The 13,337-nt window shown below is 42.8% G+C and overlaps 1 protein-coding gene across 2 annotated transcripts in view; it reads right to left on the reverse strand.

Annotated features, from left to right (window-relative positions):
- mindy4 (MINDY lysine 48 deubiquitinase 4) overlaps window positions 1-13,337 on the reverse strand; it is a 291,924-nt gene that overhangs the window by 106,069 nt on the left and 172,518 nt on the right. For both annotated transcript variants that reach the window (XM_063044570.1, XM_063044571.1), the window contains one exon: window positions 12,173-12,240. In XM_063044570.1, coding sequence (XP_062900640.1) covers window positions 12,173-12,240 — 68 coding nt within the window. The remainder of the gene's footprint in view (window positions 1-12,172; window positions 12,241-13,337) is intronic.

Raw genomic sequence — 13,337 nt, forward strand, 5'->3', positions numbered from 1 at the left:
ACCCAGTAGTTATTGACTCCTTCCTGTTTCTAACTTCCACGCACAGACACTCAGTAGACAATCCCTCCATGACTTCCTCTCTTTCTGCAGCTGTGCCACCATCTCTGATCAACAGTGCCACGCCCCCACCTCTTTTGCCTCCCTCCCTCCCTGTCCTTTCTGAAACATCTAAAGCCTGGCATTTGAAGTAGCCATTCGTGCCCCTAAGCCATCCAAGTCTCTGCAATGGCCACAACATCATAGCTCCGTGCTGATTCACGCTCTAAGCTCTTCCACTTTGTTCATGATACTCTTTGCATTAAAATAGACCCATCTCAAACCATCAGTCTGAGAGTATACCTTCTCTATCCCCTGCCTATCCTCCCTCCAACACTGCCTACAAGCTTTCTCTATTTGTGAGCCAACCACCCCTTCCTCCGTCTCTTTAGTTTGGTTCCCACCCCCCAGCAATTCTAGTTTAAACTCTCCCCAATAGCCTTAGCAAACCTCCCTGTCAGGATATTGGTCCCCCTCAGATTCAAGTGCAACCCATCCTTTTTGTACAGGTCACACCTGACCTAAAAGAGGTCCCAATGATACAGAAATCTGAATCCCTGCCCCCTGCTCCAATCCCTTAGCCATACATTTATCCTCCACTTCACTCTATTCCTATATTCACTGTCATGTGGCACAGGCAGTAATTCCAAGATTACTACCTTTGAGCTTCTGCTTTTGAACTTCCTTCCTAACTCCCTGTAGTCTGTTTTCAGGACCTCCTCTCTTTTCCTACCTATGTCATTGGTAGCAATATGTACCATGACCTCTGGCTGTTTACCTTCCCATTTCAGGATATCGTGGACGTGATCAGAAACATCCCGGACCCTGGCACCTAGGAGGCAAACTACCATCTGTGTTTCTTTCCTGTGTCCACAGAATCGCCTGTCTGACCCCTAACTTTCGAGTCCCCTATCACTGCTCCCATCCTCTTCCTTTCCCTAACCTTCTGAGCCACAGGGCCAGACTCTGTGCCACTGTTGCTTCCCCCCAGGTAGGTCCCCACCCCCACCCAAGAGTACTCAAACAGGAGTACTTATTGTTAAGGGGGACAGCACAGGGCTCTAGTATCTGACTCTTGCCCTTCCCTCTCCTGACTGGTACCCACTTATCTGTCTTCCATGGCCCCAGTGTGACTATTTGCCTATAGCTCCTCTCTATTACCTCCTCACTTTCCCTGACCAGACAAAATGTTCATAAATCCTGCCTCTCAGGATCTTCTCCATCAATTTACCAATCACTGAAGTGTGACCCACTGGTCTATAATTTCCTGGGTTATCTCTACTCCCTTTCATGAATAAGAGAACAACACCTGCAACCCTCCAATCATCCGGAACCTCTCCTATCCCCACTGATGATGCAAAGATCACTGCCAGAGGCTCAACAATCTCCACCCTCTTCTCACTGCCACCATCAGCGAGGTGGTACAGGAGCCTTAGGTCCCATACCATCAAGTTCAGGACTCAACTTCCACTAACCATCAGGTCCCTGAACCAGAGCAGATAACTTGACTCGCACAAACGTTTTCAAAGACTCAATTCATATTCTCAATATTATTTTTTAAATCATGTATTAGCAGTCTTTTGTATATTGTGTATTTTTTTTATAGATTCTTCAGTGTTTGTTTGTATTTACTGTAACTCCTGCAAGAAAATGTATCTCAGGGTATATATGGTGACATATATATACTTTGACAATAAATGTACTTTGAATATTGAAGTATCATAATTGTACCTGTCTCTACCAGCTCCTCTGGCAGCTTGTCCACTCAATGTGGGAAAAATTACCCCTCCAGTCCCCTTTAAATCCTGTCTTGCTGAGTTCCTCCAGCATTTCATGTGTGGTACTCAAGATTTCCAGCACCTGCAGAATCTCACGTTTCCCTAATAAATCCTTTCCCCTTTCAACTTAAACCTATGGCCTCTAGTTTCCAGACCACTTATATCAAGTGGCTCCCTACTGTATGCCTTTTCAACAGAAAGCATTCTGACTGAGGAGCTGCATTTGGGATTTCAAATTGATCATGCTTCTAAGTAAAAATACATTCAACTGAAGTGGGTTGTTAGCTAATATAATTCCATTTAAATATTTAAAATGTTTAATTTATTACCTAATACATGTTATAATATTTGTACAAGATCAAAGAGCAAACACTTGGAGGAGAATAATGGGGCTATGATACTGATATTGATCTAGTAATAGAAATTCAAGATTGTTTGTCCTTTCCAGTACATATGTGTAGTTGTTACTCCAGATCTGATGTAGCATCAAACAAACACAATAAGATTAACAACACAACAATAATAAAAAAACACAATAAATATAAACGCATAAGATAGCTTATATACATTGATTGATTGTATGTCCATAAAGTGACGTCTGTACATAAGGAGACTCTGACAGGAAATGCTAATGTAGTGATGGTTGGGGATGTGGTGGGGTGGGTTAGTGGGTGGAAGTGTTGATCAGCCTTACTGCTTAGGGAAAGTAACTGTTTTTGAGTCTGGCAATCCTAAAGTGGGTCAAACAGTCCATGAGCACATTTGGTGGGATCCTTCATGATATTAGTGGCCCTTTCGGTAAACCTGTCCTTGATGGCAGGAGATCTGGTGCTGGTGATGCATTGGGCAGCTTTGACTACCCATTGTAGAGCCTTCCTGCCCACTGCAGTGCAGTTTCCGTACTATGCAATGATGCAGCTTGTTAGGATGCTTTCTGCTGCGCATCTGTAGAATGTGCATATCACAGCTCTCTTCAGCCTCCTGAGAAAGCAGAGGCGTTGGTGAGCTTTCCTGATTGTACAGAATGTGCTCTGGGACTATGAGAGGTTGTGTGAGACGTGCACTCTCAGGAATTTGAAACTGCTCACAGTTTCCACTGCTGTGCTGCCTATATAAAGATGAAAAGAGGATACAATGAAAAGCTTTTAGTCTGTATGCATCCAGACAGATCATGTCATACATAATTACACTGAAGCAGTAAGAAAAAAAAAGAACACATCATAAACTGTTCTGATTACAGAGAAAGTGCAGTATAGGTAGATAAATAAAACACGAAGGCCCCAATGAAATAGTTTCAGAGATCAAAAGTTCAATTTGTAATGTACGAAAGGTCCATTCAAGAGTCCAGTAATAGTGGGATAGAAGCTGTCCTTGAATCTGGCCTCAAGGTTTTGCATCTTTTGCCTGATGGGAGTAGGGAGAACAGAGAAGGGCTGGCGTGGAGAGGCGCATGGATGTGTTAGCTGCTTTCCCAAGGGGCTTAACAGTCTCTGAATTTTTGTTATCCTCAGAAGATAACAGAGAAAGTGTAGTGCAGGTAAACAATAAGGTACAAGATCATAACAAGGTAGATTGCGAGGTCAAGAATCCATCCTATGTCTTGAGCCTGATGATACATGCTGTCAGGGTTTTATACCTTCTGTGCAATAGAAGAAAGGAGAAAAGGGAATTCCGAGAGGGCTAGGGTCTTTGATTACACTGACTGCCGCCTTATGCAGGCAGCGATAAGTACAGACACGATCCATGGAGGGGATAATGGCTTCGGTGATGTGCTGCGCTGTATTCACAACTCTGCATGTTCTTGTGGTCATGGGGACAGCAGCTGCCATACCAAGCTGTTATGCATCAGGATAGGATGCTTTCTGTAGTGCATCGATAAAAATTGTGAAGGGTTGACAGGGACATGCCAAATTTCTTTAGCCTTCTCGGGAAGCAGAGGTGTTGGTGAGCTTCCTTGTCCATGGCATTATGTGGTTGGGCCCAGGACAGCTACTGGTGATTTGCTTACCAAAGCTCTCTACCCTTTCATTCTCTGCACTATTAATGTAGACAGGACCATGGGAATGGCACTTTTCCTGAAGTCAATGACCAGCTTTTTGTTTGTTATCGAGGGAAAGGCTGTCTTGACACCATGTTACGAAACTCTCCATCTTCTTACTCTATTCCAACTCATTGTTATTTGAGATGTGGCCCACTAGGGTGGTATCATCTACAAACTTGTAGATGGAGTTAATGTGAAATCTGCCATGCAGTCAAGAATTTACTGGATATAGAGTAGAGGCCTTAGCTGCAAACTAGTGGAGTTTTTGCTGCCCAACCTCACTGATTGTGGTCTGTTTGTTAGGAAGTCAAGGATCCAGCTGCAGAAGAAGGTGTTGGGTCCCAGGATTCTGAGATTAGTGATGAGTTTGTAAACTATACCACAACCAATGGCTGCACTGGGATCTTATTTTGGATTGGCATAATCTCTTTGCACTTCCAATAGCTTTATAGAGCTTGTTTGCAGGGCTGATTGCCAAGCCTGAAGATTAGCTCATAAATGTGATATCATCAGTGCACAACTGAATGCTGTTTGAAGGTGACAAAACGTTTGTGACCTAACCTCTGGGTTCGGTGAACAATCCTACAAACAAGCAGCCAACACAAGCTACCCATCCTTTTTTTTTACATTCAAAGCTTTAAAGAGGTTATATCTTGATTTACTATAAAGGTCAGGTTCACATCCAAATCCCTTTTGAAAGCTGATCTGTTGGGTTTAACAGTTAGCATGTGAACAATGCTAAGAATGACTGGTAAAGAGAAGACACACCATCAGTTTAAGGAGAAGCTCGCTTCAATGCATCCATCATAGCCATTACCTTCTCATGCTAAGGAAAACAAGATTACTTTTTTTAGGCTGTCCACAGCCCAGACACCGACATTTCTCACATGCCTGAAACAATCTCACAGAGCAAAGCGATTAATAGATAGGTTGGAATTCTACTGTTTATATAAGTTAAAATACACTGTTCTGTTCCTGCTGTGGGGACAGTTAAACTGGTAAAGCAGCTCTAACAGTTGCAGATGTTTCCGATGAATCAAGTGGAATGAGAAGGTTGCTATAAAGGGTTCACTTCATCTAGTCCTAATTCAGTCATACTGGGATGAAATTTTTAACATCATAGAACATGGAAAACCACAACACAGGAAGAGGCCATTTGGCCCACAAAGGCTATGCTGACCATGATGCTAATTTAAACAAATCCCATCTGCCTGCCCATGGTTCAAATCTGTAAGACCATAAAACATAGGAGCAGAACTAGACCATTTGGCCCATTGAGTCTGCTCCAGCATTCCATCAGGGCTGATTTATTATCCTTTTCAACCTCATTCTCCTGCCTTCTCTCTGTAACCCTTAAGCCCCTTACTTACCAAGGACCCATCAACCTCCAGCTTAAATATACCCAATGACTTGGCCTGCACAGCCATCTGTGGCAATGAATTCCACAGATTCAGCACCCTCAGGCTAAAGAAAATTTTCCTCACTTCTGTTCTAACTGTAAATCCCTCAATTCTGAGGTTCTGCCATCTGGTCCTAGACCACCCAACTATAGGAAATATTCACTCCACTTCCACTCTAGACCATTCAATGTTTGATATGTTTCAATGAGATTCCTCCACCCCATTCTTCTAAACTCCAGCGAGTACAGGCCCAGAGCCATCGAATGCTCATGTTAACCCTTTCATTCTTGAGATTATTCTTGTGAACGTCCTATGAAAACTCTCCAATGTCAGTACATCCTTTCTTAGATAAGGATCCCAAAACTGCTCACAATACTCCGTGTGGTCTGACCAATGCCTTATAAAGCCTTCCTCACCACTGACACAACCTCCAAGTTAACATTTAGGGAATCCTGCACAAGGATTCCCAGTGCATTTACACCTCTGATTTTTCTCCCCATTTTGAAAAGTCCATGCCTTTATTCCTTCTGTCAAAGTGCATGACCATGCAGTTCCCTATACTTTATTCCATCTGCCATTTCTTTGCCCATTCCCCCAATCTGTTTAAGTCCTTCTGTAGACACCCTTCTTCCTCGACACTACTTGCCCATCTAGCTATCTTTGTATCATCCACAAAGCAAAGCCATCAATTCCTTCATCTAAATCACTGACAATAACATGAAAAGAACAGGTCCCAACACTGATCCCTGCAGTACACCACTATCACTGGCAGCCAACCAGAAGAAGTCCCTTTATTCCCAGCCTCCTGCCACTTAAATCAATCTTCTATCCATGCTAGTAACTGTCCATTCTCCCCCTCCCTCCACCTTATGCTCTCATCTTTTTTTTTCCGGTCCTTTTGAAGGGGCTCAACCCGGCTGCCTAGCCTGCTGAGTACCTCCAACACTTTGTGTGTGTTGCTCGGATTTCCAGCATCTGCATGATTTTTCATGTTTGTTAGTTCCATGCTAGTATCTTTTCTGTAATACCATAGGCTCTTATCTTATTAAGCAGCCTCATGTGTCAAAGGTCTTCTGAAAATCCAAATAAACAACTCTCTTTTGTTAGAAGAGATAGAAGCCCTCAACTCCGAGTGGAGTCATCGGGACTCCATCATGACGGCTTTTTTTTTTTTAGCAGGCTTTCTTATTTTTACGAGACCCAGTTGCTCGCTCGATGCTCAATCCAGCACAGATGGAAAGCATGTAGGGGAGCTGGCTAGATTCGAACTCGGGAGCCTTTGCTCCGAAGTCCGGCACTGAAGCCACTATGCCACCAGCCAGCTCTCTTTTGTTATTTCCTCAAAGAATTCCAACAGATTCTGACAGATTTGTCAGGCAAGAATTCCCCTTTAGAAAACCATTCTGACTTCGGCTTATTTTATCATGTGCTTCCAAGTACCCTGAAACCTCATCCTTCATAATAGACTCCAACATCTTTCCAACCACTAAAGTCAGGTTAACTGGCCTATAATTTCTTTTCATCTGCCTGGCTTCCTTCTTAAAAAGTGGAGTGGGTCTTAAAAGAGCATGGGGAAAAGACCTGAGTGTGACTTTTGAGACAAAGGAGTGGGACAAAATTTGCAAAAATGTCAAAACAATGTCAAGAGACCTGAGGGTGCGCCTTATTCAGTTTAAGATTCTACACCGTTTTTATCTAATAACTCTGGCATCAATATCCAAAATGTCAGCAATATAACTAATGGCATTACTTTAAGTGGATTTTATTTATTTATTTATTGGGCTACAGCACAGAATAGGCCCTTCCAGTCCTTCGAGCCTGCCATCCAGCAATCCCTATCCTAATGATAGAACAATGTTAACCGATTAAACCATCCACAGCTAAATCTTTGGAATGTGGGAGCAAACCAAAGTTCCCAAAGGAAATCCACGCGGTTACAGGGAGAATGCACAAACTCTTTACAGGCAATGGCAGGAATTGAACGCTGGTTGTGGTACTGTAAAGCACTGTGCTAACTACTACACTACCATGCCAAGGTGCCTCCTTGCCTGATGCAGAACAGACTAGCACAATTCTTATTGCTCTCATTAACTTAAAAATAATCCCACATTGGAATTTAGAGATGTCTGTGCACGGAAGGTCAACTGTATGAAGGAGGGCATATACAAAACATTATTCCTCACACTGTCTTAATAATTCTCCTTGTATGTAACTTCACCAGTTATTCAAACCTGTAAAAATTTCATTTAAGTTCTCCATCAGTCAGTACATAAAATGTAATTTGAATTTACAATTCCCACCAGTAATTAGCCCTACATTACTACAGCGACTTCTTCAGGGTCAAACTTGACCTCTTGAGTAATCCAGATTTTCTTTAATTCCTGCACCTGAGCAGCAAGGACAATAAATTTTGCAATTCTCTTCAAAAATCTGTCTTCCTTTCTCTACTTTCAGATGCTCCTTAACACCTATGTTTCTGATTTTTCCTAATACCCTTCTGAGATATTCAGATATTCACTGGCCACTTTATTACGTACAGCAGTGGAACCCAATGCGATCTTCTGCTGCTGTAGCCCATACACTTCAAGTTTTGACTTGTTGTTCGTTCACCAACGCTCTTCTGCACACTACTGTTGTAATGAGTGGTTATGTGAGTTACTGTCACATTCCTGTCAGCTTGAACTAGTCTGGCCATTCTCCTATGACCCCCCCCCCCCCCATTAACAAGGCATTTTCTCCCACAGAACTGCTGCTCACTGGCTGTCTTTTGTTTATTGCACCATTCTCTGTAAACTCAATGACCTCTGTGGCACTGAATTCCCGATTCACCACCCTCTAGCTGAAAAAATATCCTCCTCACCTCGGTTTTAAAGGGACATCCCTTTATTCTGAAGCTGTGCCCTCAGATCCTAGACTTGCCTATGAAAGAAAACATCCTTTGTATGCTTTGTCCGAGCTTTGAAGTATCTGGTAGGTAGGTTTCAATGAGATCCCCACCATCCTCTTCCACTCCATCGAGTATTGACCTCAAGACACTCCTGATTAAGCCTTTCATCAGTGGGATCATTTTTGTAAAGATTTGTTGCTTTATATTTAAGAGGAGTTGTTGTTGTTCCTCTCCCTGCCATATGGCATATTGGGCAGCATTTTTGCTGTTTCCGTAACACTTGACTGTTTTTTACAAGGTCGAGTTGCTAGCTCGACATTCAACTTGGCACAGATGGAAAACATTCAAGGAGCTGCCCGGATTCGAACTCAGAACCATGTTGAAAGGATTAGATAGGAAGGATGTTTCTATGTGGGGGTATCCAGAACTAGAGGGTACAGCTTCAAAATTAAGGGGTGTCCTTTTAGAACAGAAGGAAGGAGTAATTTTTTTTAGCCAGAGAGTAGCGAATCTGTGGAATGCTCTGTAACACACTATGGTGGAGGCCAAGTCCATGGTTATCGCTAAGGCAGATGTGATAGTTTCTTGATTGGTCAGGACACTAAAGGATATGGTGAGAAGGTAGGTGTATGGGGTTGAGTGGTTTCCGGGATCAGCTATGACAAAATGGCGGAGCAGACTCAATGGGCTGAATAGCCTAGTTCTGCTTTTATGCTTTATGGTCTTATGCACAATAATGAACCAGGCCTTGGAGAGGCGGCAGAGGAGATTTGCTGGAATATTTCTGGAGTTCATTATCTGGAGTGACTGGAGATGCTTTTTTTGTAGAGATACAGCAAGGTAATGGAACATTCTGGCCCACTGAAACATTAGGTGATTTAAGCCTACAAAAACTAGTGGATATGACCCCTCCCTATCATTGAGCACATCTCCAAGGAGTAGGAAAGCAGCATTCATCATCAAGAACCCTCACCATCCAGGCCATGCTCTCTTTTCTCTGCTGCCTTCTGTTTTACTGAGTGCTATCTTTCATTGATTCTATTGTGTTTCTTAGTATATACTATGGAAGCCTGCAAGAAAATTAATCTCATGGTTGTACTTTACTTTGAAGGGGAAGTAGTGAGTCTCTGCCTCCACACAAGGGTTAACCCAAATTACAAACAGGAAATACTCAGTCGGGCTGGCAGAATCTGTGACAAGAGAAACAAGATATAGCGTTTCAGGCCAGTAACCTTATATCATTAATTGATATTAATAAATGGTCACTAAACTGAAACCCTAAATCTATTTCCCTCACCATGCAATTTTCTGTTTTTATTTCAGATTCACAGCATATGCAGTTCCTTTTTTGGCTCTTTAACTAGGATCTGTTGTCCAGTTGTGGCTACCAGACATCAAGACTATGGTATGTCACCACTGATTCTAGGAAATTTCTACAACTATACTATGGAGAGGATTCTGACTGGTTGATATGGAGGTGTCAATTCATAGGATTGGGAAGAAAAAACTCCATAGGATTGAAAACTCAGTCAGCTCCATTATGGGCGCTAGCCTCTCTATCATTAAAGACAGCTTCAAAAGGCAATGCCTCAAGAAGCCAACATTTCTATGTAAGAACAACTTTGAAGGGCCATTGTAATCCTGCACCCTCTGAGATTTCCGAGAGCTGTGTACTTGATATGTGCAACCAGGCACCAGCAGAGAAGAGTTAGTGATACATTGTCAGGTTGCAGACACAGGCAGGGCCACCACTGCACAGAATCCAGCGGAATCATTGGACCTGAGGTTTGAAGAGGAATGTGGAATTCTACAAGCTAGGTGATTTAAGCCACGCCCTCTTATTACTACCATCAGGGAGGAGGTACAGGAGCCTGAAGACCCACACTCGACGTTTTAGCAGTACCTTCTTCCCTCCAGTCATCAGATTTATGAACAGATCATGAAAACTGCCTCATCATTTGCTCTGTTTTTGCACTACTTATTTTCACATTTTTTATTGTAACTCACAGTAACATAGAACATAGAATAGTACAGCACAGTACAGGCCCTTCGGCCCACAATGTTGTGCCGACCCTCAAACCCTGCCTCCCATATAACCCCCCACCTTAGTGGTCTCTTAAATTTCACTAGTGTATCTGCCTCCACCACTGACTCAGGCAGTGCATTCCATGCACCAACCACTCTCTGAGTAAAAAACCTTCCTCTATCCCCCTTGAACTTCCTACCCCTTACCTTAAAGCCATGTCCTCTTGTATTGAGCAGTGGTGCCCTGGGGAAGAGGCACTGGCTATCCACTCTAACTATTCCTCTTATTATCTTGTACACCTCTATCATGTCTCCTCTCATCCTCCTTCTCTACAAAGAGTAAAGCCCTAGCTCCCTTAATCTCTGATCATAATGCATACTCTCTAAACCAGGCAGCATCCTGGTAAATCTCCTCTGTACCCTTTCCAATGCTTCCACATCCTTCCTATAGTGAGGCAACCAGAACTGGACACAGTACTCCAAATGTGGCCTAACCAGAGTTTTATAGAGCTGCATCATTACATCGCGACTCTTAAACTCTATCCCTCGACTTATGAAAGCTAACACCCCATAAGCTTTCTTAACTACCCTATCCACCTGTGAGGCAACTTTCAGGGATCTGTGGACATGTACCCCAAGATCCCTCTGCTCCTCCACACTACCGAGTATCCTGCCATTTACTTTGTACTCTGCCTTGGAGTTTGTCCTTCCAAAGTATACCACCTCACACTTCTCCGGGTTGAACTTCATCTGCCACTTCTCAGTCCACTTCTGCATCCTATCAATATCTCTCTGCAATCTTCGACAATCCTCTACACTATCTACAACACCACCAACCTTTGTATCATCTGCAAACTTGCCAACCCACCCTTCTACCCCCACATCCAGGTCGTTAATAAAAATCACGATAAGTAGAGGTCCCAGAACAGATCCTCGTGGGACACCACTAGTCACAATCCTCAAATATGAAGGTACTCCCTCACTCCCTCCACCACCACCCTCTGCCTTCTGCATGCAAGCCAATTCTGAATCCACCTGGCCAAACTTCCCTGGATCCCATGCCTTCTGACTTTCTGATTAAGCCTACAGTGTGGAACCTTGTCAAATGCCTTACTAAAATCCATATAGATCACATCCACTGCACTATCCTCATCTATATGCCTGGTCACCTCCTCAAAGAACTCTATCAGGCTTGTTAGACTCGATCTGCCCTTCGCAAAGCCATGCTGACTGTCCCTGATCAGACCATGATTCTCTAAATGCCTATAGATCCTATCTCTAAGAATCTTTTCCAACAGCTTTCCACCACAGACGTAAGGCTCACTGGTCTATAATTACCCGGACTATCCTTACTACCTTTTTTGAACAAGGGGACAACATTTGTCTCCCTCCAGTCCTCCAGTATCATTCCTGTAGACAACGAGGACATAAAGATCCTAGCCAGAGGCTTAGCAATCTCTTCCCTCGCCTCGTGGAGCAGCCTGAGGAATATTCCGTCAGGCCCTGGGGACTTATCCATCCTAATGTATTTTAACAACTCCAACACCTCCTCTACCTCAATATCAACATGCTCCAGAACATCAACCTCACTCATATTGTCCTCACCATCAAGTTCCCTCTCATTGGTGAATACTGAAGAGAAGTATTCATTGAGGACCTCGCTCACTTCCACAGCATCTTTATGTATTACACTGTACTGCTGCCACAAAGCAACAAATTTTATGGCAATACATCAGTGTCTAAAACCTACCCAATGTTAGTCGATAGTCATCAACACTACGATTAGAGGCTGAGCACTGAACACCTGAGCACTGAAGACCCTCATCGCTGAAATTGAGGGTGGCTGAGTCTTTGCATAGATTCTTTGTTTTGCTGTTAGCCTTTCACCTGCTTCCACAATCTCATCTCACTACTAGAAACATTGCTTGATTTATTTCATGGAGATAAGAAGTATAGTTTGACATTAATAACCAAGAAATCTTGAAAAGCACATCAGAGTACTCACAATTCAATGGATCTGGATAAAATAGCAGACAGTGTCAGAAGAATGCAGCCAAATGGTCCAATCTCAAACTAAAAAATAGATTAGGGGAAATAAAAACAAATTTCATCATTTGCTTTTAAAAACACACAAAACATTAGTTCAAATGTCTTCATTACAGATTTCTGGTACGATAAAACTTGGAGGAAAGAAAAAGTCATTTAGCTTGTCACACTGACACACACTGTTTGAAATGATATTCAGTGATTGCATTCCCTCTACTTTTATCTCTGACCCCTCCACACAGTTAACCTAAATCCACAATAAATGTTGGACCTGCCATGACCACACCTTCCAGCAGGCCATCCAGGTGGCTTCAACCGTCCTGACATTTTGGACAAAATTTTTGTTTAGCCATTGGTATATATTAGGAGATTGTAGTGGTGAGAGAGAAGTATATGTTGTGTGGGTACATGTAGTAACTGATGATGTTTTGGACAACATTGACAAGGGAAAGCACAATGGCGAAGAAGACAGCAGAAGACCAAAGATAGAACCTCTGGGAATACCAGAGAAAACAATGTGGTCAAGGACACAAGAGACTGCCAAATATAATTCTCTAACTACAACCAGATGGATGATAATGAAACTAAGTTAGGGTAATCCCCTCCATTTGCACTGATAAGCCACTAATTGCCCATTAGACATATACAAGTGCAAATTTGTACAGAACTGCTACAATGAAAGATAAGTACATGAGACAGAGTGGTTTATATAATAGTTGGGTGGGGGAAAAAACATTGCCAAGCAGATGGCCAAAGGGCCTGCTTCTAAACTGGAAATTTAATGCACAACAAAATTGTGTGCACTTCCAGTCACTGACCTACAGAAAAGATGTAAATAAGATTGAAAGTGCAGAGAAAATTTACGAGGGTGTTGCCAGGACTTGAGTAACAGGGAAAGGCTGAATAGGTTCGGACTTTATTCCCTAGAGCACAGGAGAATGAGAGGAGATTTGGTAACGACATAGAAAATTATGAGGGATAGAAAATTACGAGGGATAGAAAATTACGAGGGATAGAAAATTACGAGGGGTACAGATAGGGTAAATGCAAGCAGGCTTTTTTTCCACTGAGGCTGGGTGAGACTAGAACTCCACATCATGTTGAGAGTGAAAGGTGAAATATTT

The sequence above is a fragment of the Mobula hypostoma genome, chromosome 3, assembly GCF_963921235.1.
Source record: "Mobula hypostoma chromosome 3, sMobHyp1.1, whole genome shotgun sequence".
NCBI classification, from domain to species: Eukaryota; Metazoa; Chordata; class Chondrichthyes; order Myliobatiformes; family Myliobatidae; genus Mobula; species Mobula hypostoma.